Here is a 27,748-nt window from a genome sequence, read left to right on the forward strand (position 1 = left end):
ACCTTGGCCAAGGATTTACGTCTGGACTTGACGACCTCCGCCGGACACCTCCGGTGTTGTTGAGCTCCCGGACGAGCCCCCAGTCAATGTTGGGTATTTTCTCCTCCAAACATTCTTAAAACCTTGATAAGACAAACAGAGTCAAGAAACACCAGTGAGACAGAAAGTCAAATTAATCACGCGCGGAGTGCCGCCAGGCTGTACACCAAGGCTACACTAAAGTCTGGCCTGTGCTCCCGCTCTTTTATTAGAGAAGCCCTCATTACATCATAAAACTTGTCCTAAGGGGGGGACAACGCGAGACAAGTTTCTTCCCGTAACATAAACACATACGTCAATAAGTGCAGCTGTAAGGAAAAACAGTTTCTTTCTTTTACTCTTATCGTCGAAGGTCAGCACATCTCGTTCGTCTGTTGCAGTTATCAGCTGTTCTCCATCTGCCTGGAACACTAAGCATCACATCACAACAGTCAAAACAACCTTCAGTTCTTTTACTCCCAGTTCAGCCTGACCCCGTCATGCTTCACTCCCAGTCATTAGCGGCTACAAAAACAAGTTGTATAATAATAATAAGTACATCCAGCTCTTCATTCCCAGTTCAGATTGACCCCAGCATGCTAAAACAAGGTTGAATAACACGTATAGTCTCAGGGTTAGGTGCAAAACAGCACAACACCGTTCTCATGAGAAAGAAGACAAAGGTACAAATGTTTAACAGTGATAACATATATACAAAATCTTTAACAGCCTGAGTGGCATGTCCTGTTTGTTGATTTTGGGGAGTCCATAGATGCATGGAGTGGCGTCCCCAGGGTACAGTCTGTTGTATGCCTGCCTGTTGATGAGTCCCTCTTTCTCCAGGTTTTGGAGGTAGCTAATGATTTTCTTCTTATAGCCGCTCGTGGGGTCTTTCTTCAGACGTTCGTATGTATCGGAGTCACTGAGCAAGTTGTTGATCTTGGCCTTGTAGTCTGATGTGTTCAGGACCACCGTGCATCTGCCTTTATCCGCTGGCAGGATAAGGATGCTTTGGTCCTTCTGCAACAGGGTCTTTGGTCCTTAGTGATAACAGAGAAAATTGGGTAAAGAATCTCACCAACAGGGTTCTTACACAGACAGAAAAGGAGGGGCTCGCTAAAGGACTAAATTTCTCAGTGACCCCTAAACATATACCGACAGTAGATTACATCACTGCAGTAGAGTCAGCCATTAAACATAACAGTTTGTCAGAGTCAGAAGCTGGGGACCTCCGACTAAGAGTCACAGCAGTGCTGAACAGTGCTAAGCCTCCTCCGTCCAACATCACAGGAGAAGAACGGAAAGCTCTGTGAGCACTGGAGAAGGACCAAGGCATCCTTATCCTGCCAGCGGATAAAGGCAGATGCACGGTGGTCCCTGAACACATCGGACTACGAGGCCAACATCAACAATTTGCTCAGTGACTCCAATACATTTGAGTGTCTGAAGAGAAACCCCACGAGCAGCTATAAGAAGAAAATCATTAACTACCTCCAAAACCTGGAGAAAGAGGGACTCATCGACAGGCAGGCATACTACAGACTGTATGCTGGGGACGCCACTCCATGCATCTATGGACTGCCCAAAATCCACAAACAGGACGTGCCACTCAGGCCTATTGTATGTAGCACAGACTCCATCATATACAATTTGGCCAAGCGCCTCAAGTGGATTTTGGCTCCTCTACTGGGTAACTCAGACCACCATGTGGAGGACACACAAGATTTTGTGTACAAGATCAAGGACTTTCACCTGGAGGCAGATGAAATTATGGTGTGATATATCGATATATATCGATATATATAACGATGTGACATTGTTGGTCACCTGCATCCCCACTGCCGACTTAGAGTCACAGCAGTGCTGAACAGTGCTAAGCCTCCTCCGTCCAACATCACAGGAGAAGAAGGGAAAGCTTTGTCAGCACTGCAGAAGGACCAAAGCATCCTTATCCTGCCAGCGGATAAAGTGCTGACAAAGCTGAGGCAGAGACTGCTGGAGGATGTGTCTCTACTCATTTTATTAGTAAACGGAGCGTGCTGCGGCCTCAACTTTACCTAAATTCTGGGTCTTTTAGTGAAGCTTAGGGCTAGTGGCCGGCGATCACCTTATTATTTCTTCTGTTTTTTCTTGTTGCTTAATGCTGACAAATTATACTGTATTTGTTGTCTTTCTGATGCCTGATTCTTTTTTCTCTCTGTTTGAGGTGCGGCTCCATCCAGAGATGGGTGTGGTGTCTGTTTCTGAAACCCTCCTGTCCTGTGCACTGGCAACACTTCCTGTATATTTGTTTTGTTAATTGTGTCTGTAGCATGGACCAAGCAGAGGGTCACCCTTTTGAATCTGGTCTGCTTGAGGTTTCTTCCTCAAATCAGTGGAGTTTTTTCTTACCACTGTCACCTATGTTCTTGCTCTGGGGGTTAGTAAGGTTAGACCTTACTTGTGTGAAGCGCCTTGAGGCAACTTTGTTGTGATTTGGTGCTATATAAATTAAAATAAATTGAAATAGAAAAGAAAACTGCGCTGACAAGAGACTGTTGTCTGTCAACCTGCCCATCCCCATGACAAACAAAAATGGGTTTAAAGGCGATCCATGATGCATACATTCCCATCTCCACCTTGAACCCATCTGTCATGCACACTTTGTTGTGGTCAGACATATCATGCACAACCCTCACATATAGACGAGTTGCTGAGATAGCCTTCCATGCACCCCCCCCCCGACAACAAAATTCCACTTGATTTTTTTCAACCTCTATAGTGTCCTTAGTGGAAATTTGAGTAGTAACAGGAATATAACTCATTCCCGATGTACTGTACCTTTTGGCGCAATATTCACCTAAAGGTTAAAAGCTACTGGTGAATGCTGTAAGTGGGACGAATTTTTACAATTTTTCATCTTCTTTAAATCTTCTTCTTTGTCTTTCGGCTGTTCCTGTTAGGGGTCGCCACAGCAGATCAATCGTTTCCATCTCACCCTGTCCTCTGTATCTTCCTCTGTCACACCAACCACCTGCATGTCCTCCCTCAGCACATCCATAAACCTCCTCTTAGGCCTCCCTCTTCTCCTCCTGCCTGGTGGCTCCATCCTCAGCATCATTCTCCCTATATACCCTGGGTCCCTCCTCTGCACATGTCCAAATCATCTCAATCTCGCCTCTCTGACTTTGTCTCCAAATCGTCCCACCTGAGCTGTCCCTCTGATATGTTCATTCCTAATCTTGTCCATTCTTGTCACTCCCAAAGAGAATCTCAACATCTTCAGCTCTGCCACCTCCAGCTCTGCCTCCTGTCTTTTTGTTAGTGCCACTGTCTCTAAACCGTACAACATAGCTGGTCTCACTACTGTTTTGTAAACTTTCCCCTTCACTCTTGCTCATATTCTTCGGTCACAAATCACTCCTGCCACCTTTCTCCACCCACTTCACCCTGCCTGGACTCTCTTCTTCACCTCTCTACCACACTCTCCATTACTTTGAACAGTTGACCCCAAATATTTAAACTCATCTACTTTCACCACTTCTACTCCTTGTAACTGCACTATTCCACTGGGCTCCCTCCCATTCACACACATGGACTCAGTCTTGCTTCTACTGACTTTCATTCCCCTTCTCTCCAAAGCATATCTCCACTTCTCCAGACTAGACTCAACTTGCTCTCTACTCTCACTGCAGATCACGTCATCTGCAAACATCATAGTCCATGGGGACTCCTGTCTGATCTCATCCGTCAACCTGTCCATCACCACTGCAAACAAGAAAGGACTCAGCTGATCCTTGGTGTAATCCCACCTCCACCTTGAATGAGTCTGTCATTCCTACTGTGCATCTCACTGCTGTCACACTATTCTTGTACATGTCCTGCACTACCCTAACATACTTCTCTGCCACTCCAGACTTCCTCATACAATACTACAACTCTTCTCTTGGCACCCTATCATAGGTTTTTCCAAGTCCACAAACACACAGTGTAACTCTTTCTGTCCTTCTCTGTACTTCAACAGTATTCTCAGACATTCTCAAACATTGCATCTGTAGTGCTCTTTCTCGGCATGAAACCATATTGCTGCTCACAGATCTTCACCTGTTTTCTAAGCCTAGCTTCTACTACTCTTTCCCATAACTTCATGCTGTGGCTGATCAGCTTTATGCCTCTGTAGTTACTGCAGCTCTGCACATCACCCTTGTTCTTGAAAATAGGAACCAGCACACTTCGTCTCCACAACTCAGGCATCCTCTTACTTTCCAAGATTTTATTAAACAATCTGGTTAGAAACTCTACTGCCATCTCTCCTAGACATTTCCATGCCTCCACTGGAATGTCATCTGGGCCAACTGCCTTTCCACTCTTCATCTTCTTCATAGCAGCCCTCACTTCTTCCTTGCTAATCTCTTGTACTTCCTGATTTACTCTCACCACATCATCCAGCCTTTTCTCTTGCTCATTTTCTTTATTCATCAGCTCTTCAAAATGTTCCCTCCACCTTCTCAGCACACACTCCTCACTTGTCAGCACATTACCATGTGCATCTTTTACCACCCTAACCTGCTGCACATCCTTTCTAGCTCTGTCCCTTTGTCTGACCAATCGGTACAAGTCCTTTTCTCTTTCCTTACTATTCAACTTCTTGTACAGCTCACAATATGCCTTTTCCTTTGCTTTTGCCACTTCTCTTTTCGCCTTACGCCGCATCTCCTTGTACTCCTGTCTACTTTCTTCATCTCTCCGACTATCCCAAAACCTCTTTCTCCTTATGCTTTCCTGGACCTCTTCATTCCACCACCAAGTCTCCTTGTCTTCCTTCCACTGTCCAGATGTCATACTCAGTACTGTCCTAGCTGTCTCCCTCACAACATCTGCAGTACTTTTCCAGTTGTCCAAAATTGCTTCCCCTCCAACCAGTGCTTCTCTCACCTGCTCACTAAATTTCACACAACAGTCTTCCTCCTTCAGCTTCCACCATCTGGTCCTTTGTTGAGCTCTCACTCTCTTCTTCTTCTTTACCTCTAAAGTCATCCTACAAACAACCATCCTATGCTGTCTAGCAACACTCTCTCCTGCCACCACCTTACAGTCTCTGATTTCTTTTAGCTTGCATCTCCTATAAAGAATGTAGTCCACCTGTGTGCACCTTCCTCCACTCTTATATGTTACCCTGTGCTCCTCCCTTTTCTTAAAGTAGGTATTCACCACAGCCATTTCCATCCTTTTTGCAAAATCAACTACCATTGGTCCTTCCCCATTCCTATCCTTGATACCATATCTACCCATTACTTTCTCATCACCTCTGTTCCCTTCACCAACATGCCCATTGAAGTCCACTCCTATCACCACTCTTTCATGCTTGGGCACACTCTCCACCACTTCATCTAACACACTCCAGAAATCTTCTTTCTCCTTCATCTCACAACCTACCTGTGGGGCATATGCACTGATGATATTCATCATCACCCCTTCAGTTTCCAACTTCACACTTATCACCCTGTCAGACACTTGCTTAACCTCCAACACACTTTTAACATACTCTTCCTTTAAAATGACCTCAACACCATTTCTCTTCCTGTCCTCACCATGGTACAACAACTTGTACCCAACTTTCACCTTCTTTAAATACCTATACATATATCAACCATATCCATCTATATATTTCTGAAAAGCCCATTTTCTCTACTTTAATGTGATACCCATCTCATTTCTATAACATAAAATGGCACTTCTCTATATGGCTTACAGTACAACCATATACACAACACTTACCTGGACCAAAAAATGTCCAAAAATTTTATGAATAGTTTTTATAATAAAAACTGAAGTATCAGACCCTAGATTAAGCACTAATATTACAACTACAAATCATTAGCTTTCATTTGAGACCAAAACTGTGGTGAAAGGTGAAGTATAATAGTGTAATATTAGTACTTAATCTAGGCTCTGATACTTCAGTTTTTATTACAAAAAACTTTTCATAAAATTTTTGAACATTTTTTGGTCCAGGTAAGTGTTGTGTATACAACCCCTGGCAAAAATTATGGAATCACCGGCCTCGGAGGATGTTCATTCTGTTGTTTAATTTTGTAGAAAAAAAGCAGATCACAGACATGACATAAAACTAAAGTAATTTCAAATGGCAACTTTCTGGCTTTAAGAAACACTATAAGAAATCAAGAAAAAAAGATTGTGGCAGTCAGTAACGGTTACTTTTTTAGACCAAGCAGAGGAAAAAAATATGGAGTCACTCAATTCTGAGGAATAAATTATGGAATCACCCTGTAAATTTCCATCCCCAAAACTAACACCTGCATCAAATCACATCTGCTCGTTGACATTAACCCTATGTCATGAAATTGACCCTATGTGTCTTTTTGCAAGGAATGTTTTCACAGTTTTTGCTCTATGGCAAGATGCATTATCTTCTTGAAAAATGATTTCATCATCCTTAAACATCAGAAAAGTGTCCAAAAAATCAACGTAAACTTGTGCATTTATTGATGATGTAATGACAGCCATCTCCCCAGTGCCTTTACCTGACATGCAGCCCCATATCATCAATGACTGTGGAAATTTACATGTTGTCTTCAGGCAGTCATCTTTATAAATCTCATTGGAACGGCACCAAACAAAAGTTCCAACATCATCACCTTGCCCAATGCAGATTTGAGATTCATCACTGAATATGACTTTCATCCAGTCATCCACAGTCCACGATTGCTTTTCCTTAGCCCATTGTAACCTTGTTTTTTTTCTGTTTAGGTGTTAATGATGGCTTTCGTTTAGCTTTTCTGTATGTAAATCCCATTTCCTTTAGGCGGTTTCTTACAGTTCAGTCACAGACGTTGACTCCAGTTTCCTCCCATTCGTTCCTCATTTGTTTTGTTGTGCATTTTCGATTTTTGAGACATATTGCTTTAAGTTTTCTGTCTTGACGCTTTGATGTCTTCCTTGGTCTACCAGTATGTTTGCCTTTAACAACCTTCCCATGTTGTTTGTATTTGGTCCAGAGTTTAGACACAGCTGACTGTGAACAACCAACATCTTTTGCAACATTGCGTGATGATTTACCCTCTTTTAAGAGTTTGATAATCCTCTCCTTTGTTTCAACTGACATCTCTCGTGTTGGAGCCATGATTCATGTCAGTCCACTTGGTGCAACAGCTCTCCAAGGTGTGATCACTCCTTTTTAGATGCAGACTAACAAGCAGATGTGATTTGATGCAGGTTGTTGTGTGGGCCGCTGAAGAGGAGGTACTGCTGGCCCACCACCAGAAGGCGCCCTGCCTGAAGTGCGGGCTTCAGGCACGAGAGGGCGCTGCCACCTCAGGAACAAGCCGTGGTGACAGCTGTCACCCATCATCCGTGACAGCTGTCACTAATCATCTTCATCTGGAGGTAATACTCTCAGCCTTTTTGTGAGATTTATAAATCTGTTATTGTGAATGTTTGCAGGAGAACCGGTCGTTTTTGCGGAGGCTGTGCAAGACGGCGCTCCTTTTCATCTGAGACCGCTGCAACGTGTTGAGTGAGAGGTGGAGGTGGCATTCCCACCATTGTTACTGGGTGTTCACACACCCACCCTTTCACTGTCTTTTGCTTTCTGCCAGCTGTACCAGATCCGACACGCCGGGAAGGTGGCCACCTGGGGACTCCGGGACTTGGCGGCTCCAGTATTCCTCGGGTTCAGGTGGCGGTGGAAATCGTGTGGTTCCGGTTCGTTTCCAGACGGGCGTCTCCCATCGTCGAGCCTGCCCACACGACACCTTTATTAATTGACTGTTGCACATTCTGAATCTGCTGTGTTTGGTTGTGACATTCACAACAGTAAAGTGTTATAATTTGTCTCCTTCCATTGTCCGTTCATTTACGCCCCCTGTTGTGGGTCCGTGTCACTACACTTTCCCAACAGGATATCTCGGCCAGCGTCATGGACTCCGAGGGGCATCACCAGGCTGTTGAACAACCAATGGGAGAGCAGGGAGCGCAGGCATCTGCAGGAGGCGTGATTGGTGAGCTACAGCATATTCTCACCGCCTTTACGGCTCGAATGGATCAAATAGCCGAGCAAAACATCCTCCTGAACCGCAGGGTGGAGGCTCTCTCCGCGCAAGTGGCGGCGAGCGCTCAGGGCGCTGCTCCAGCTCCTCCTCCTGTCGATCCTGTGCTAGATATTAATGTTCCAGTGGTGGTTCAACAACCCCTCCCACCATCCCCTGAAGCATACATAAGCCCTCCTGAGCCGTACGGAGGTTGTGTGGAGACGTGCGCGGACTTTCTTATGCAGTGTTCGCTCGTCTTCGTACAACGTTCCGTCATGTACGCGTCAGACGCAAGCAAAATAGCGTATGTGATCACGCTGCTTCGGGGAGAGGCACGCGCTTGGGCTACGGCGCTTTGGGAGCAAAATTCACGGCTCCTTCACACATACACTGGGTTTGTGAGGGAGTTCGGTACTGTGTTTGATCACCCTAACAGGGGAGAGACCGCTTCAACCGTGCTGCTGTGGATGAGACAGGGACGCCGGAGCGCAGCTGCTTATGCAGTCGACTTCCGCATCGCGGCTGCGAGGTCCGGCTGGAATAACGCTGCGCTCCGCGCCACCTTTGTAAACGGACTGTCGTCAGTCCTAAAGGAGCACCTAGTGGCCAAGGATGATCCTTGGCCACTCTGGATGGCATCCCTGACCACATCCTTACTCTGGATGGCATTACCCTGACCTCTAGTAATACTGTGAGAAATCTTGGAGTCATTTTTGATCAGGATATGTCATTCAAAGCGCATATTAAACAAATATGTAGGACTGCTTTTTTGCATTTACGCAATATCTCTAAAATCAGAAAGGTCTTGTCTCAGAGTGATGCTGAAAAACTAATTCATGCATTTATTTCCTCTAGGCTGGACTATTGTAATTCATTATTATCAGGTTGTCCTAAAAGTTCCCTAAAAAGCCTTCAGTTAATTCAAAATGCTGCAGCTAGAGTACTGACAGGGACTAGAAGGAGAGAGCATATCTCACCCATATTGGCCTCTCTTCATTGGCTTCCTGTTAATTCTAGAATAGAATTTAAAATTCTTCTTCTTATAAGGTTTTGAATAATCAGGTCCCATCTTATCTTAGGGACCTCGTAGTACCATATCACCCCAATAGAGCGCTTCGCTCTCAGACTGCAGGCTTACTTGTAGTTCCTAGGGTTTGTAAGAGTAGAATGGGAGGCAGAGCCTTCAGCTTTCAGGCTCCTCTCCTGTGGAACCAGCTCCCAATTCAGATCAGGGAGACAGACACCCTCTCTACTTTTAAGATTAGGCTTAAAACTTTCCTTTTTGCTAAAGCGTATAGTTAGGGCTGGATCAGGTGACCCTGAACCATCCCTTAGTTATGCTGCTATAGATGTAGACTGCTGGGGGGTTCCCATGATGCACTGTTTCTTTCTCTTTTTGCTCTGTATGCACCACTCTGCATTTAATCATTAGTGATCGATCTCTGCTCCCCTCCACAGCATGTCTTTTTCCCGGTTCTCTCCCTCAGCCCCAACCAGTCCCAGCAGAAGACTGCCCCTCCCTGAGCCTGGTTCTGCTGGAGGTTTCTTCCTGTTAAAAGGGAGTTTTTCCTTCCCACTGTAGCCAAGTGCTTGCTCACAGGGGGTTGTTTTGACCGTTGGGGTTTTACATAATTATTGTATGGCCTTGCCTTACAATATAAAGCGCCTTGGGGCAACTGTTTGTTGTGATTTGGCGCTATATAAAAAAAATTGATTGATTGATTGATGAACCGCGGGAATTAGATGGGCTTATTGATCTCGTTATACGGTTAGACAATTGGTTGGAGGAACGCCGTCGGGAACGAGACGAAGGACGTGGCCGGGCGCGCGCCGTCCCTCTTCCTTCCGGGCCCAAGAAAGGTCCGCCCTTCCCACGCTCCCTGGCCTCTACGTCCCGTGGGGCGACAGCTCCCCCTGCTGACGAAGCTATGGACACGAGCAGGGCCACATTTAGACCACCTAATAGACAGAGGAGGTTTCCACGCGGGGCGTATTTTGTTTGTGGCTCAATGGAGCATCAATTGAGCGATTGCCCCGAATGGTTAAACACCAACGCCCGCCCCTAGAGACTGGGCTTAGGGTGGGCCAAAAAATTCACGTGGGACACACACATATTGCCGCACGACTCCCAGTTACAATCCTTAGTGGGGATTTAACCCTTCAGGCCCCAGCACTGGTAGACACAGGGTCAGAAGGGAATCTGTTAGACAGCAGATGGGCCAGGGAGGTAGGGCTCCCTCTGGTGGCGCTACCTACACCATTGCAGGTGCGAGCACTAGATGGCACCCTACTCCCTTTAATCACACACAAGACACCATCAGTAACTCTGGTAGTGTCAGGGAATCATAGGGAGGAGATTGAGTTTTTTGTGACTCCTTCTACCTCACGTGTGATTCTGGGGTTCCCCTGGATGATGAAACACAATCCCCGGATTGATTGGCCGTCCGGGGTGGTGGTACAGTGGAGCGAAACCTGCCATCGGATGTGTTTGGGATCCTCGGTTCCTCCCGGTTCCCAGGCTAAGGAGCAGGTCCAAGTTCCCCCTAATCTGTCGGCGGTGCCGGTTGAGTACTACGATCTTGCTGACGTTTTTAGCAAGGATCGGGCACTCACTCTTCCCCGGCACCGTCCATATGTTTGTGCCATCGATTTGTTGCCAGGCGTGGAGTTCCCGTCCAGCAGGCTGTACAACCTCTCCCGACCTGAGCGCGAATCGATGGAGACCTACATCCGGGACTCCTTAGCTGCCGGGCTGATCCGTAACTCCACCTCTCCGATGGGAGCAGGTTTCTTTTTTGTGGGAAAAAAAGATGGCGGTCTTCGTCCATGCATTGATTATCGGGGGCTGAACGAGATCACGGTTCACAACCGATACCCGTTGCCTTTGTTGGATTCAGTGTTCACCCCCCTGCATGGAGCCAAAATCTTCACAAAGTTGGATCTTAGGAACGCATACCACCTAGTTCGGATCCGGAAGGGAGACGAATGGAAGACGGCATTTAACACCCCGTTAGGTCATTTTGAGTACCTGGTCATGCCGTTCGGCCTCACTAACGCCCCCGCGACGTTCCAAGCTTTGGTTAATGACGTCTTGCGGGACTTCCTGCACCGATTCGTCTTCGTATATCTGGATGATATACTCATCTTTTCTCCGGACCCTGAGACCCATGTACGGCATGTACGTCAGGTCCTGCAGCGGTTGTTGGAGAACCGGTTGTTTGTGAAGGGCGAGAAGTGTGAGTTTCACCGCACTTCTTTGTCCTTCCTGGGGTTTATCATCTCCTCCAACTCCGTCGCCCCGGATCCGGCCAAGGTCGCAGCGGTGAGAGACTGGCCCCAACCTACAAGCCGTAGGAAGCTGCAACAGTTCCTCGGCTCCGCAGATTTCTACAGGAGGTTCATTAAGGGGTATAGTCAGGTAGTTAGCTCCCTGACGGCCCTGACCTCACCAAAAGTTCCCTTCACCTGGTCGGATCGGTGCGAAGCCGCGTTTAGGGAGTTGAAACGCCGGTTCTCGACTGCACCGGTCTTGGTGCAGCCCGATCCTGGTCGCCAGTTTGTGGTTGAAGTGGACGCCTCTGACTCAGGGATAGGAGCCGTGCTATCCCAGAGCGGAGAAACCGATAAGGTTCTTCACCCGTGTGCCTATTTTTCCCGCAGGTTGACCCCAGCAGAGCGGAACTATGACGTGGGCAATCGAGAGCTCCTTGCGGTGAAAGAGGCCCTTGAGGAGTGGAGACACCTGCTGGAGGGAGCGTCAGTGCCTTTCACGGTTTTCACTGACCACCGGAACCTGGAGTATATCAGGACCGCCAAGCGACTGAACCCCAGGCAAGCCCGCTGGTCACTGTTTTTCAGCCGTTTTGACTTCCGGATCACCTACCGCCCCGGGACCAAAAACCAAAGATCGGATGCCCTGTCCCGGGTGCATGAACAGGAAGTCAAGACCGAGCTGTCGGATCCACCGGAACCCATTCTCCCGGAGTCCACTATCGTGGCTGCTCTGACTTGGGACGTGGAGAAGACTGTCCGGGAGGCCCTGGCACGGAGCCCGGATCCCGGAACAGGACCGAAGAACAGAGTATACGTCCCACCAGAAGCCAGAGCTGCCGTTCTGGACTTCTGTCACGGGTCCAAGCTCTCCTGCCACCCAGGGGTGCGTAGGACCGTGGCAGTAGTCTGGCAGCGCTTCTGGTGGGCGTCCCTGGAGACTGATGTCCGGGCTTACATCCAGGCCTGCACCACCTGCGCCAGGGGCAAGGCTGACCACCAGAAGGCACAGGGACTTCTAGAGCCACTTCCTGTGCCTCACCGCCCCTGGTCCCACATCGGTCTGGATTTTGTCATGGGCCTCCCGCCGTCCCGGGGACACACCACCATACTCACGATAGTGGACCGTTTCTCCAAGGCGGCCCACTTCGTGGACCTCCCGAAGCTCCCGTCTGCCCAGGAGACGGCGGATCTCCTCGTCCACCATGTTGTCCGGCTGCATGGGATACCAACAGACATCGTTTCGGATCGCGGCCCCCAGTTCTCCTCGCAGGTGTGGAGAAGTTTCTGCCGGGAACTGGGGGCCACTGTAAGCATCTCGTCTGGGTATCACCCGCAGACTAACGGACAGGTCGAATGGGCCAACCAGGAGTTGGAGCAGTTCCTCAGGTGCACGACCTCCGCACACCCGACGGCTTGGAGTGAACATCTGGCCTGGATCGAGTACGCTCATAACAGCCAGGTGTCCTCTGTCACCGGCCTCTCCCCGTTCGAGGTGTGTCTGGGGTACCAGCCCCCTTTGTTTCCTTTGGTGGAGGGAGAGGTCGGTGTGCCCTCGGTCCAGGCCCACCTGCTGAGATGCCGTCGGGTGTGGCGCACCGCCCGTTCGGCCTTGTTGAGGGCCCAGACGAGGGCTAAAGCCCATGCAGACCGTCGACGGTCCCCGGCCCCCACTTACCAGCCCGGGCAGGAGGTGTGGCTTTCCACCAAGGACATTCCACTCCAGGTCGAGTCCCCCAAGTTGAAAGACCGATTCATTGGACCCTTCCCCATCCTCAAGGTCCTCAGTCCTACCGCAGTGAGGCTCCAACTCCCGGCCTCACTGCGGATCCATCCGGTCTTTCATGTCTCCAGGATAAAACCGCATCACACCTCGCCCCTCTGTGCACCCGGTCCAGCGCCGCCTCCTGCCCGTATTATCGACGGGCAGGAGGCGGCTCTTGGACGTCCGTCGAATGGGCCGGGGTTTCCAGTATTTGGTCGACTGGGAGGGGTATGGACCCGAAGAACGCTCCTGGGTGAAGGAGGAGCTTCATCATGGACCCGGCCCTCCTGGCCGATTTCTATCGTCGCCACCCGGACAAGCCTGGCCGGGCGCCAGGAGGCGCCCGTTGAGGGGGGGGTCCTGTTGTGTGGGCCGCTGAAGAGGAGGTACTGCTGGCCCACCACCAGAAGGCGCCCTGCCTGAAGTGCGGGCTTCAGGCACGAGAGGGCGCTGCCGCCTCAGGAACAAGCCGTGGTGACAGCTGTCACCCATCATCCGTGACAGCTGTCACTAATCATCTTCATCTGGAGGTAATACTCTCAGCCTTTTTGTGAGATTTATAAATCTGTTATTGTGAGTGTTTGCAGGAGAACCGGTCCTTTTTGCGGAGGCTGTGCAAGACGGCGCTCCTTTTCATCTGAGACCGCTGCAACGTGTTGAGTGAGAGGTGGAGGTGGCATTCCCACCATTGTTACTGGGTGTTCACACACCCACCCTTTGACTGTCTTTTGCTTTCTGCCAGCAGTACCAGATCCGACACGCCGGGAAGGTGGCCACCTGGGGACTCCGGGACTTGGCGGCTCCAGTATTCCTCGGGTTCAGGTGGCGGTGGAAATCGTGTGGTTCCGGTTCGTTTCCAGACGGGCGTCTCCTATCGTCGAGCCTGCCCACACGACACCTTTATTAATTGACTGTTGCACATTCTGAATCTGCTGTGTTTGGTTGTGACATTCACAACAGTAAAGTGTTATAATTTGTCTCCTTCCATTGTCCGTTCATTTACGCCCCCTGTTGTGGGTCCGTGTCACTACACTTTCCCAACACAGGTGTTAGTTTTGGGGATGAAAATTTACAGGGTGATTCCATAATTTATTCCTCAGAATTGAGTGAGTCCATATTTTTTTCCTCTGCTTGGTCTAAAAAAGTAACCGTTACTGACTGCCACAATCTTTTTTTCTTGATTTCTTATAGTGTTTCTTAAAGCCAGAAAGTTGCCATTTGAAATGACTTTAGTTTTGTGTCATGTCTGTGATCTGCTTTTTTTCTACAAAATTAAACAACTGAATGAACATCCTCCGAGGCCGGTGATTCCATAATTTTTGCCAGGGGTTGTATGGTTGTATTGTAAGCCATATAGAGAAGTGCCATTTTATGTTATAGAAATGAGATGGGTATCATATTAAAGCAGAAAAAATGGGCTTTTTAGAAATATATAGATGGATATAGTTGATATTATATGTATAGGTATTTAAAGCAGGTGAAAAATGCAAAAATGCGGCCCACGTACAGCACTCATGAGTAGCTTTTAACTTTTAGGTGAATATTGTGCCAAAAGGTACATCGGGAATGAGTTATTTTCCTGTTACCACTCACATTTCCACTAAGGACATTATAGAGGTTGAAAAAAATGAAGTGGCATTTTGTTGTGGGTGGTGGGGGGTGCATGGTAGGTCTATCTGAGCTCCCAGTCTAATACGTCACTGCCCTTGTAAAGCTTCTTTTCGTAGTGCTTTTTGTTGGCATGAAACCATTTTGCTTCATTCTTCTCAGTCTGGCTTCCACTATGCTTCCCCATAATGGCATGCTGTGGCTCATACAGTGTGTAGATTTTTACATACAGGTGTCTTTATGCCTCTGTAGTAACTGCGGCTCTGGACATAACACTTATTTATAAAAATCAGGACAACACATCTCTGCTCTACAGGAGTCCTCTCACTTTTCCAAGATAGTTCACTCTTCCTCCTATTAATAGCTGTCCTCGCGTCATCCTTACAAATCCATTGGTAGTGTCACGTGGGAGGAGGTTGGATCACTGTTTTGTTGGGTGGCTGATTGACAGTTTAAAAAAAAAATGTGTGAAACACCATGAACTCGTGTTTAGAAGAAGGGCTTTCCTTGTAGCAAACTGACAGTATTGCAATTGCTATATTTTTTGTCTTTTGTCTTCAGGTCAGTGCAGCTTCTTCTCCGCTGTCCCTGTGCATCCTTTGACAGTCTCAGCAGGGGACACTTCCTCCCAGGATTCCAGCAGTAAGGTCAGACACAAAGAAGGCTTTTTTTTGTTTTATTCTCCCACTGCCAGCTTTTGGCATCCAATTAGTTCAATTAGTTAATGTAGTCGTGAAAAACCAAACAAAAAGCATCAGATTGTTGGGAAAGTGTAGGAACACGGACCCACAACAGGGGGCGCAAATGAACGGACAATTGAATAGGTCAAATAACAACACTTTACTGTTGCGAACGTGCACAACAAACACAACAAATTACAACAATGGACAAAGTTCAATTCACGAAGGTGTCGTGTGGGCAGGCTCGAAGATAGGAGACGCCTCTCCAAAGTAGAACCGGAACCACACGGTTTCCTCCGCCACAGGACCCCGGGAATACTGGAGCCGCCAAGTTCCGAACTCCCAGGTGGCCACTGCCTCCGCGTGTCGGACCTGGTACTGCTGGCGAGGAACAAGAACACAATTAACGTGGGCGCGTTTGCACCCAGCAACCTGTACGGCAGGGAAGCTACCTCCACCTCTCGTTGGGGAAAAAAGTCTGCAATCACTCACAAAAATCACAAAGGTTACTGTCAAGCAGTCAGCTGAGATTATTACCTTCCAGGTAGAACGATATCTCGGCGATGAGGTGGAGATGCCGTCCTGCTGATATACCCCAGTGATAATTGCCGTCAGCTGTCTCAGGTGATGGGTGACAGCTGTTACCGAGGCTGCTCCTGTGGGGCGGCGGCGCCCTCTGGTGGTGGTGGGCCAGCAGTACCTCCTCTTCAGCGGCCCACACAACACAGATATGCAATTGAACATGTCATAGTGTGCAAGCGGTGCTCATGTTGTCAAGTTGTAGTGTTGCAATCAGTCAGGAAACAACATGTTCAGAATGATCATGATGCTGTGACCCATCGCGATCCCCAGAAGTGAGCAGCTGTCCTGTTTCTGTGCAGATAGGAGCTAATCAGAACAGTGTGTGTTTTACTTTACTTTTACAGACAGCTTTGGCTTTTATTTTGTCACTGCATCTTGAAATCTATTCTTTCTCTTTGAATGTGGATTTGGTTGAGCAGTCTCTTTGATGCCATGTTTAAATTTCAGGCTGAAATTAAAATGATTAATGCAGGTTCTTTTCTGTTTTGGGGCAGAGTAATTTCATTGACTGTTATGGTTGTAAATAGTCAAATAAGCTCCAGAATGAACGCAGCAAAACTCAAGGGTACGTTTCAGTCCAAAGTGATTTACGAGGTCTGTGAGAAAAGTATCGGAGCTTTTTATTTTTTTCAAAAACCATTTGGATTTGAATCACGTGTGATTGCATCAGCCAAGCTTGAACCTTCGTGCGAATGCGTGTTTTTTCACGCCTGTCGGTTGCGTCATTCGCCTGTGAGCAGGCTTTGTGTGAGCACTGGTCCACCCCTCTCATCTGATTTTTATTGCGAATAAATGTCTGAACGATTTGGAGCTTTGCTGCATCAATTTTTTTCCAGAAACTGTGAGAGACCTCCAGGTGGACACCGTTCGGAAAATTAATATGGCTTTCAGGGACGATTTTATTTTATTATTCGATTGTGATTGTGCATGAGCTGGACATGCCCCAACATGTCCTGGAAGGCTTCATCACGGCGTTGCTTTGCGTGCGCCATGCGGCTCCACCGCGACGCGCAGAACTCCTCTGCACGTCTGTCTTAATGTGCTGAAAAAGTGCTGATGTCCACGTCTTTTCACAATTCCTGTGCTAGTCAGACGACATACCGGATCAAGACAGCATCCAGTTTAGAAATGAACGGCACATTCCACTGTTACAGGAGTTTTTGTCATGGAAAGAGGAGGCGCAAAGCAATGCCGTGATGAAGCCTTCCAGGACATGATGGGGCATGTCCACCTCATGCACAATCACAATCGGATAATCACACGACTGAAAAGCAACCGGAATCCATCTGAAATCCACCTGAAATCCACCTGAAAGCCGTCCTGTGAGACCAACACCGAGGTGGTTTTGTCCCACGTAATGAACGGCTCCGTGGCACGTCCCTCCGCTTTTCTTTCCATGAAAAAACTCCTGTAACAGTGGAATGTGCCGAAAAAGTGCTGATGTCCACGTCTCCTGCCTTTTTGTGAAAGTCAGACGAGGTCCCAGATCAACAAAGCCTTCACGTTGGAAATGATCTGGTTGTTTCAGCGGGGTCTGAGCATGTCGATCGGCGCTGGGAGAACACCGCGCTCTCAGCAGTTGTGGGCCGTCCTTAAAGTGGCAGTAACACTCCTTAATCTGTATAATCCCCATAAAACCGTCCCTGAAAGCCATATTAAATTTTCAGAACGGTGTCCACCTGGAGGTCTCTCACAGTTTCTGGAAACAAATTGATGCAGCAAAGCTCCAAATCGTTCAGACATTTATTTGCAATAAAAATCCGATGAGAGGGGTGGACCAGTGCTCACACAAAGCCTGCTCACAAGCGAATGAGGCAACCGATAGGCGTGAAAAAACTCACGCATGTGCACGAAGGTTCAAGCTTGGCTGATGCAATCACACGTGATTCAAATCCATATGGTTTTTGAAAAAAATAAAAAGGTCCAATACTTTTCTCACAGACCTCATATTCGCAATAAAAATCTGACGAGAGGGGTGGACCACTGCTCACACAAAGCCTGCTCACAGGCGAATGACGCAACCGACAGGCGTGAAAAAACTCATGCATGTGCACGAAGGTTCAAGCTTGGCTGATGCAATCACACGATTCAAATCCATATGGTTTTTGAAAAAAATAAAAAGGTCCGATACTTTTCTCACAGACCTCGTGAGTGGCGACTCAGGGCAAGAACACCTGGAAATGAAAGTAAATGGCCAGTGAGATACACAACTAAATAGAACGGTGATCACATAAAAGTAGATAAACAAAGGTGCAAAAGAAATAAATAGCAAAGCCCCAAAAAACATAACCATCAAAAGAAAAAGCAACCACATGAACTCAGAATAAGACAAATAAGAAGTACCAAGAAAGCAATAACCCAGATGACCAAACCCACATACAATTAATATAAAAATATAAAAAAGACAACTCAAAAACCCAGCCAAATGGGCTGATGGGGCAGAACCAATTTCAGTTTCAATTTATTGAACACATAGAGCGCCAAATCACGACAGTGTTGCCTCAAGGCACTTCACAGAAAACAACAACAACAAATTAAACCAAAAAATCAAAACATGGTGCGGATTGCAGGTAAGCAGACACAAAATAGTAGAGAAGCTTGAATCTTCAACTGGACTGGGTTGCTTGATGCGAGGACGTTTCGCTTCAAATCGCAGAAGCTTCCTCAGCTAAAATTCTTGCTCTGGAAGTCAGACTTCTGTCTGACTCTTGTAGAGAAGAATAAAACAGAAGCCAACAAAAGCTGGAGTTTTAAACCTAACCAGACCCCTTCTACTGAGAGGCAGACTGCTATAGGCTAGTGACTAAACAATAGCTCTAATTAGCAACTATTGTGCTCTAGTTAGCACACCTAATGACAGGACAGCTGTCCCTCTAATGATGGGATGGATGCCTGTCTGATGGCTCCCTTGATGACGTGAATGACTCATTACCATGAACAAAAGACTGAAACTCCTTTGACCTGAGTACCCCATTGTAACCAGGGGATAAAGTGTGTCTCAGACCCCCTCCCCGGTTAAGGCTGGGTTTCAAACGTTTCACAAAGAATGCCTCCTTGACCCCTCTCTCAAACCATTTCTTCTCTCTGGCTAATATTTTAACTTCCTTGTCCTCAAACATGTGGTTAGTGTCTTTAAGGTGGAGATGAACCGTAGACTGAGGTCCACTGGCGACCTCTCTGCGGTGCTGGTATAGCCTCTTGTGTAAAAGTTGCTTCGTTTCACCTATGTAGTGTTCGTTACAGTTTTCCTGACATCTGATAGAATACACTACATTGCTCTGTTTGTAACTAGGGATCATGTCCTTAGCGTGAACTAATTTCTGTCTCAAGGTGTTAACTGGTTTAAAGTAAACTGGGATTTTGTGCTGTCTGAAGTTCCTCTGTAGTTTTTCCCCTACTCCTGCTAAATAAGGGAGAGACACTCCTCTTCTTCTTGTCTCCGTCTCCTGTCTATCTGGTCTCTTTGTTCTCTGGGACTTCTGCACTTTGTCCAGGGACCATCATGGGTACCCACATAGTATATCACCGAGTTGATGTGTTCTGTAAAGTCCTCAACTTGCTGTTGCTTGATTTTAACCCATGTGTCATCGACATATCTGAACCAGTGACTGGGAGAGATGCCCGTGAAAGACGTCAAGGCTGTGTTCTCCACTCGCTCCATGTATAGATTGGCCACAATGGGGGATACCGGAGACCCCATCGCACAACCATGAATCTGTCTGTATTTATTCCCCCGTAAACAGGAAATACGTTGTGTTGAGACAGATCTCCAAGAGTTGGCAGATGTGGTCTGGTGTGAGTTTGGTTCTTTCAAGTAGAGACACATCCTCCAGCAGTCTCTGCCTCACAGCTGAGACGGCCTCAGCGGTGGGGATGCAGGTGAACAACGATGTCACATCAAATGACACCATAGTTTCATCTGCCTCCAGCTGTAGGTCCTTGATCTTGTTCACAAAATCTTGTGTGTTCTCCACATGGTGGTCTGAGTTACCCACTAGAGGAGCCAAAATCCACTTGAGGTGCTTGGCCAAATTGTACGTGATGGAATCTGTGCTACATACAATAGGCCTGAGTGGCACGTCCTGTTTGTGGATTTTGGGCAGTCCATAGATGCACGGAGTGGCGTCTCCAGGGTACAGTCTGTAGTATGTCTGCCTGTCGATGAGTCCCTCTTTCTCCAGGTTTTGGAGGTAGTTAATGATTTTCTTCTTATAGCCGCTCGTGGGGTCTCTCTTCAGACGTTCGTATGTGTTGGAGTCACTGAGCAAGTTGTTGATCTTGGTCTCATAGTCCGATGTGTTCAGGACCACCGTGCATCTGCCTTTATCTGCTGGCAGGATGAGGATGCTTTGGTCCTTTTGCAGTGCTGACAAAGCTTTCCGTTCTTCTCCTGTGATGTTGGACGGAGGAGGCTTAGCACTGTTCAGTACTGCTGTGACTCTTAGTCGGAGGTCCCCAGCTTCTGACTCTGACAAACTGTTATGTTTAATGGCTGACTCTACTGCAGTGATGTAATCTACTGTCGGAATATGTTTAGGGGTCACTGAGAAATTTAGTCCTTTAGCGAGCACATCCTTTTCTGTCTGTGTAAGAACCCTGTTGGAGAGATTCTTTACCCAATTTTCCTCGTTGTCACTAATTTGTGTGGGTGTATCTTTAAAAATACTCCCACTGAAAGTACGCCTTTTCTGCACTAAAAGGTTGTGAAACTTCCTGATTTGCCGCTCCTTACTTTTTAAATGCTCAGCCATTTGAATTTTAACTATGAACTTTGTGATCTTATTATGGGTCTCTTCCCCCACTAAAGTTTCTAACAGTTTGTGCAGACTATCCAGATTATTTTGGAGGTCTAATATTTTAAAATGAAGCCTTCTAATTCTAAGACCCAAAATCCTCCTAAGGTAACTGTGCTGGATCTTTTCTGCTGTGTGACCTGCTTCTAGTGCCTTTTGCTTCATGCATTTGGGAATAACATTGTTTTGTTTGCATCTCAGGTTAAATCTTAAGTGGTTTCTAAAGTTAGCTATCTCTTTAGCAGTCTTTTCCAGCTTACGTACCAGTGCCAGGGCCTCATGCCCACAGTTGGTCGCAATGTTTCTGTATAGGCTCTCAGTTGTCCAGGTGGTTTCCATAGTAGAGAAGCTTGAATATTTTAACTTCCTTCCACGTTTGAGGACAAGGAAGTTAAAATATTAGCCAGAGAGAAGAAATGGTTTGAGAGAGGGGTCAAGGAGGCATTCTTTGTGAAACATTTGAAACCCAGCCTTAACCGGGGAGGGGGTCTGAGACACACTTTATCCCCTGTTTACAATGGGGTACTCAGGTCAAAGGAGTTTCAGTCTTTTGTTCATGGTAATGAGTCATTCACGTCATGAAGGGAGCCATCAGACAGGCATCCATCCCATCATTAGAGGGACAGCTGTCCTGTCATTAGGTGTGCTAACTAAATCAAAATCAAATCAAATCAATTTCATTTATATAGCGCCAAATCACAACAAACAGTTGCCCCAAGGCGCTTCATATTGCAAGGCAAAGCCATACAATAATTACAGAAAAACCCCAACTGTCAAAACGACCCCCTGTGAGCAAGCACTTGGCGACAGTGGGAAGGAAAAACTCCCTTTTAACAGGAAGAAACCTCCAGCAGAACCAGGCTCAGGGAGGGGCAGTCTTCTGCTGGGACTGGTTGGGGCTGAGGGAGCTAGTAACTAGAGCACAATAGTTGCTAATTAGAGCTATTGTTTAGTCACTAGCTTATAGCAGTCTGCCTCTCAGTAGGTGGGGTCTGGTTAGGTTTAAAACTCGAGGTTTTGTTGGCTTCTGTTTTATTCTTTTCTACAAGAGTCAAGACAGAATTCAGACTTCCAGAGCAAGAATTTTAGCTGAGGAATCTTCTGCGATTTGAAGCGAAACGTCCTCACGTCAAGCAACCCAGTCCAGTCAAAGATTCAAGCTTCTCTACTATGGAAACCACCTGGACAACGGAGAGCCTACACAGAAACATTGTGACCAACTGTGGGCATGAGGCCCTGGCACTGGTACGTAAGCTGGAAAAGACTGCTAAAAAGATAACTAACTTTAGAAACCACTTAGGATTTACCCTGAGATGCAAACAAAACAATGTTATTCCCAAATGCATGAAGCAAAAGGCACTAGAAGCAGGTCACACAGCAGAAAAGATCAAGCGCAGTTACCTTAGGAGGATTTTGGGTCTTAGAATTAGAAGGCTTCATTTTAAAATATTAGACCTCCAAAATAATCTTGATAGTCTGCACAAACTGTTAGAAACTTTAGTGGGGGAAGAGGCCCATAATAAGATCACAAAGTTCATAGTTAAAATTCAAATGGCTGAGCATTTAAAAAGTAAGGAGCGGCAAATCAGGAAGTTTCACAACCGTTTAGTGCAGAAAAGGCGTGCTTTCAGTGGGAGTATTTTTAAAGATACACCCAGACAAATTAGTGACAACAGGGAAAATTGGGTAAAGAATCTCTCCAACAGGGTTCTTACACAGACAGAAAAGGATGTACTCGCTAAAGGACTAAATTTCTCAGTGACCCCTAAACATATTCCGACAGTAGATTACATCACTGCAGTAGAGTCAGCCATTAAACATAACAGTTTGTCAGAGTCAGAAGCTGGCGACCTCTGACTAAGAGTCACAGCAGTGCTGAACAGTGCTAAGCCTCCTCCTTCCAACATCACAGGAGAAGAACGGAAAGCTTTGTCAGCACTGCAAAAGGACCAAAGCATCCTTATCCTGCCAGCAGATAAAGGCAGATGCACGGTGGTCCTGAACACATCGGACTACGAGACCAAGGTCAACAACTTGCTCAGTGACTCCAATACATACGAACGTCTGAAGAGAGACCCCACGAGCGGCTATAAGAAGAAAAACATTAACTACCTCCAAAACCTGGAGAAAGAGGGATTCATTGACAGGCAGACATACTCAATCAATCAATTTTATTTATATAGCGCCAAATCACAACAAACAGTTGCCCCAAGGCGCTTTATATTGTAAGGCAAGGCCATACAATAATTACGTAAAAACCCCAACGGTCAAAACGACCCCCTGTGAGCAAGCACTTGGCGACAGTGGGAAGGAAAAACTCCCTTTTAACAGGAAGAAACCTCCAGCAGAACCAGGCTCAGGGAGGGGCAGTCTTCTGCTGGGACTGGTTGGGGCTGAGGGAGAGAACCAGGAAAAAGACATGCTGTGGAGGGGAGCAGAGATCAATCACTAATGATTAAATGCAGAGTGGTGCATACAGAGCAAAAAGAGAAAGAAACACTCAGTGCATCATGGGGACCCCCCTTTTGTATGGCTGGGGGTGCCTGGCTGCCTTTTGTTTCTGTCTTTTGTTCTGTCTTTTGTTTTTCCTTCCAGGTGGCTTGCGTTTAGGACTGAGTGGCTGTGTGGCTGAGTTATCAGGACCTCACCCTGATCACCTGAAGCTTGTTATGTGCAGCTCATCAGGACTCACAGCTGTGGTGCATCTACATGGATTGGGGCATGGTTGCATTTAAGGCTGGAGTACACAGTGTGTATTTGCCAGAGACTCGACCTTGTGACCAGACGGGTGAGATCGTCGTCTTGAGGGCCATCTCATCATCATGGATGCAGAGACTGTCCAGGTTTGATGCCATGGTCTGTGAAAGAGGAGGGGGTGAGGTCTCACGCTCGTCAGCACACTTCCTGAGGTACTTTAGGTTTTGTGACTAACATTAGTACAGTCAGTAAATGTGGTGTCCCTCACACCTTATTATATTGAGCTGTTATGTTAGTCGTTTAATCAGCTTCCACTGCAGTGAGACTGTGAACTGGGTGTTCCATGCCTGCAGGGTGGGAAGCTGATAGGTAATTAAGCCAGGAAGTGTTTGCTGTTTGTGTACACCTTTGAGTGGTCTCTCTGTGTGTGGAGTGTGGACTCACATGATGGTTTCTTCTTTCACAGACTCGGTTTGTCGCGGCCACCTGGGGGGTGTCGGCGGGGTCCTTGGGTCCGAACTGTTTCTGGCTCCGGACCGTTAGTGCTGCTGGGAGCACACCGGCATTCCACCACGCCAGACCGCGCACTTATTTGTCTGTATTTTGCACATCACTGTTATGTTATTAAATTCAGTTATCCTTTGTACCGTGCTCTGCTTATTTTATATTGGGTCCTTCAAACGCTGGTCGGTTCTCCGTCCTGCGTCCGACACATAACACCCCCAGCAGTCTAAGTCTATAGCAGCATAACTAAGGGATGGTTCAGGGTCACCTGATCCAGCCCTAACTATAAGCTTTAGCAAAAAGGAAAGTTTTAAGCCTAATCTTAAATGTAGAGAGGGTGTCTGTCTCCCTGATCTGAATTGGGAGCTGGTTCCACAGGAGAGGAGCCTGAAAGCTGAAGGCTCTGCCTCCCATTCTACTCTTACAAACCCTAGAAACTACAAGTAAGCCTGCAGTCTGAGAGCGAAGCGCTCTATTGGGGTGATATGGTACTACGAGGTCCCTAAGATAAGATGGGACCTGATTATTCAAAACCTTATAAGTAAGAAGAAGAATTTTAAATTCTATTCTAGAATTAACAGGATGCCAATGAAGAGAGGCCAATATGGGTGAGATATGCTCTCTCCTTCTAATCCCTGTCAGTACTCTAGCTGCAGCATTTTGAATTAACTGAAGGCTTTTTAGGGAACTTTTAGGACAACCTGATAATAATGAATTACAATAGTCCAGCCTAGAGGAAATAAATGCATGAATTAGTTTTTCAGCATCACTCTGAGACAAGACCTTTCTGATTTTAGAGATATTGCGTAAATGCAAAAAAGCAGTCCTACATATTTGTTTAATATGCGCTTTGAATGACATATCCTGATCAAAAATGACTCCAAGATTTCTCACAGTATTCCTAGAGGTCAGGGTAATGCCATCCAGAGTAAGGATCTGGTTAGACACCATGTTTCTAAGATTTGTGGGGCCAAGTACAATAACTTCAGTTTTATCTGAGTTTAAAAGCAGGAAATTAGAGGTCATCCATGTCTTTATGTCTGTAAGACAATCCTGCAGTTTAGCTAATTGGTGTGTGTCCTCTGGCTTCATGGATAGATAAAGCTGGGTATCATCTGCGTAACAATGAAAATTTAAGCAATACTGTCTAATAATACTGCCTAAGGGAAGCATGTATAAAGTGAATAAAATTGGTCCTAGCACAGAACCTTGTGGAACTCCATAATTAACTTTAGTCTGTGAAGAAGATTCCCCATTTACATGAACAAATTGTAATCTATTAGACAAATATGATTCAAACCACCGCAGCGCAGTGCCTTTAATACCTATGGCATGCTCTAATCTCTGTAATAAAATTTTATGGTCAACATTATCAAAAGCAGCACTGAGGTCTAACAGAACAAGCACAGAGATGAGTCCACTGTCCGAGGCCATAAGAAGATCATTTGTAACCTTCACTAATGCTGTTTCTGTACTATGATGAATTCTAAAACCTGACTGAAACTCTTCAAATAGACCATTCCTCTGCAGATGATCAGTTAGCTGTTTTACAACTACCCTTTCAAGAATTTTTGAGAGAAAAGGAAGGTTGGAGATTGGCCTATAATTAGCTAAGATAGCTGGGTCAAGTGATGGCTTTTTAAGTAATGGTTTAATTACTGGCACCTTAAAAGCCTGTGGTACATAGCCAACTAATAAAGATAGATTGATCATATTTAAGATCGAAGCCTTAAATAATGGTAGGGCTTCCTTGAGCAGCCTGGTAGGAATGGGGTCTAATAGACATGTTGATGGTTTGGATGAAGTAACTAATGAAAATAACTCAGACAGAACAATCTGAGAGAAAGAGTCTAACCAAATACCGGCATCACTGAAAGCAGCCAAAGATAACGATACATCTTTGGGATGGTTATGAGTAATTTTTTCTCTAATAGTTAAAATTTTATTAGCAAAGAAAGTCATGAAGTCATTACTAGTTAAAGTTAATGGAATACTCGGCTCAATAAAGCTCTGACTCTTTGTCAGCCTGGCTACAGTGCTGAAAAGAAACCTGGGGTTGTTCTTATTTTCTTCAACTAGTGATGACTAGTAAGATGTCCTAGCTTCACGGAGGGCTTTTTTTTATAGAGCAACAGACTCTTTTTCCAGGCTAAGTGAAGATCTTCTAAATTAGTGAGACGCCATTTCCTCTCCAACTTACGGGTTATCTGCTTTAAGCTGCGAGTTTGTGAGTTATACCACGGAGTCAGGCACTTCTAATTTAAAGCTCTCTTTTTCAGAGGAGCTACAGCATCCAAGGTTGTCTTCAATGAGGATGTAAAACTATTGACGAGATACTCTATCTCACTTACAGAGTTTAGGTAGCTACTCTGCACTGTGTTGGTATATGGCATTAGAGAACATAAAGAAGGAATCATATCCTTAAACCTAGTTACAGCGCTTTCTGAAAGACTTCTAGTGTAATGAAACTTATTCCCCACTGCTGGGTAGTCCATTAGAGTAAATGTAAATGTTATTAAGAAATGATCAGACAGAAGGGAGTTTTCAGGGAATACTGTTAAGTCTTCAATTTCCATACCATAAGTCAGAACAAGATCTAAGATATGATTAAAGTGGTGGGTGAACTCATTTACATTTTGAGCAAAGCCAGTTGAGTCTAATAATAGATTAAATGCAGTGTTGAGGCTGTCATTCTCAGCATCTGTGTGGATGTTAAAATCGCCCACTATAATTATCTCAGCTAAGCACTAAGTCAGACAAAAGTTCTGAAAATTCACAGAGAAACTCACAGTAACGACCAGGAGGATGATAGATAACAACATGGGACCTGATTATTCAAAACCTTATAAGTAAGAAGAAGAATTTTAAATTCTATTCTAGAATTAACTGCAAGGCAATGAAGAGAGGCCAATATGGGTGAGATATGCTCTCTCCTTCTAGTCCCCGTCAGTACTCTAGCTGCAGCATTTTGAATTAACTGAAGGCTTTTCAGGGAACTTTTAAGACAACCTGATAATATTGAATTACAATAGTCCAGCCTAGAGGAAATAAATGCATGAATTAGTTTTTCACAACATGGAAGCAGGACTTAGAATGAGCAAATAACAGAGCTAGAAGCGATGGCACAGGGCACAATGATCAGGCCAAAAACCAGTGCAACCAGTGGTGTTTAAATACTCCCAGTGATAAGCTGTAGATAGGAAACACGTGTGGAAAGATCCAGAACAGGGCGTGACCCAACCAGAGTGAAATGCCCCCACCAAGCTCAAAGAAAGGTAGACAAGAGAAATGGGGTCCAGAAAACCCAATCAAGACACACCCAGCCAGAAAAATAACATAATCCAAAAACAAAACCCAACAGCACAATATAAGACAAAACAGAATACATGACATGATGTGAGGAAATAATTTGCTTTACCCGAGAACCAAAAGAAATGAAGCAACCACTGACTTGAAACAATCCAAGAATCATGGCAGATAAAAAAAACAAAAAAGGACTACGCAGGGTGAGAACAGCTAAACAAAAGATGCAAAAAGTGAAAAAAGCAATAACGTAACCTCAGAGGGCACTCAAAAACTGTTGATAGACTGAAAGACAAATCACTAAACCAATGAGGTGAGGTACCGAACCATTTTAACCAAAAATACATTTCATAAGGGGGCCAAGAAAATGGAAAATACTTGTAACATAGTAGACAGGAGGAAATGGCAAATAACTGGGTGTTGACAGAGATAGAAGACATAACCAGATATTTATTTAGTGCATATGGCTGTTTATCCAAAGAGCACAACAGGAAGAGA

The 27,748-nt window shown here is 46.0% G+C and overlaps 1 protein-coding gene across 2 annotated transcripts in view; it reads left to right on the forward strand.

Moving 5' to 3' along the window:
- The window catches only part of LOC117501362 (cilia- and flagella-associated protein 70-like), a 148,936-nt gene that overhangs the window by 25,437 nt on the left and 95,751 nt on the right, over positions 1-27,748 (forward strand). For both annotated transcript variants that reach the window (XM_034160224.1, XM_034160232.1), the window contains exon 4: positions 15,253-15,338. In XM_034160224.1, the coding sequence (XP_034016115.1) occupies positions 15,253-15,338 (86 nt within the window). The remainder of the gene's footprint in view (positions 1-15,252; positions 15,339-27,748) is intronic.

The sequence above is a fragment of the Thalassophryne amazonica genome, chromosome 2 (assembly GCF_902500255.1).
Source record: "Thalassophryne amazonica chromosome 2, fThaAma1.1, whole genome shotgun sequence".
Taxonomy (NCBI): Eukaryota; Metazoa; Chordata; class Actinopteri; order Batrachoidiformes; family Batrachoididae; genus Thalassophryne; species Thalassophryne amazonica.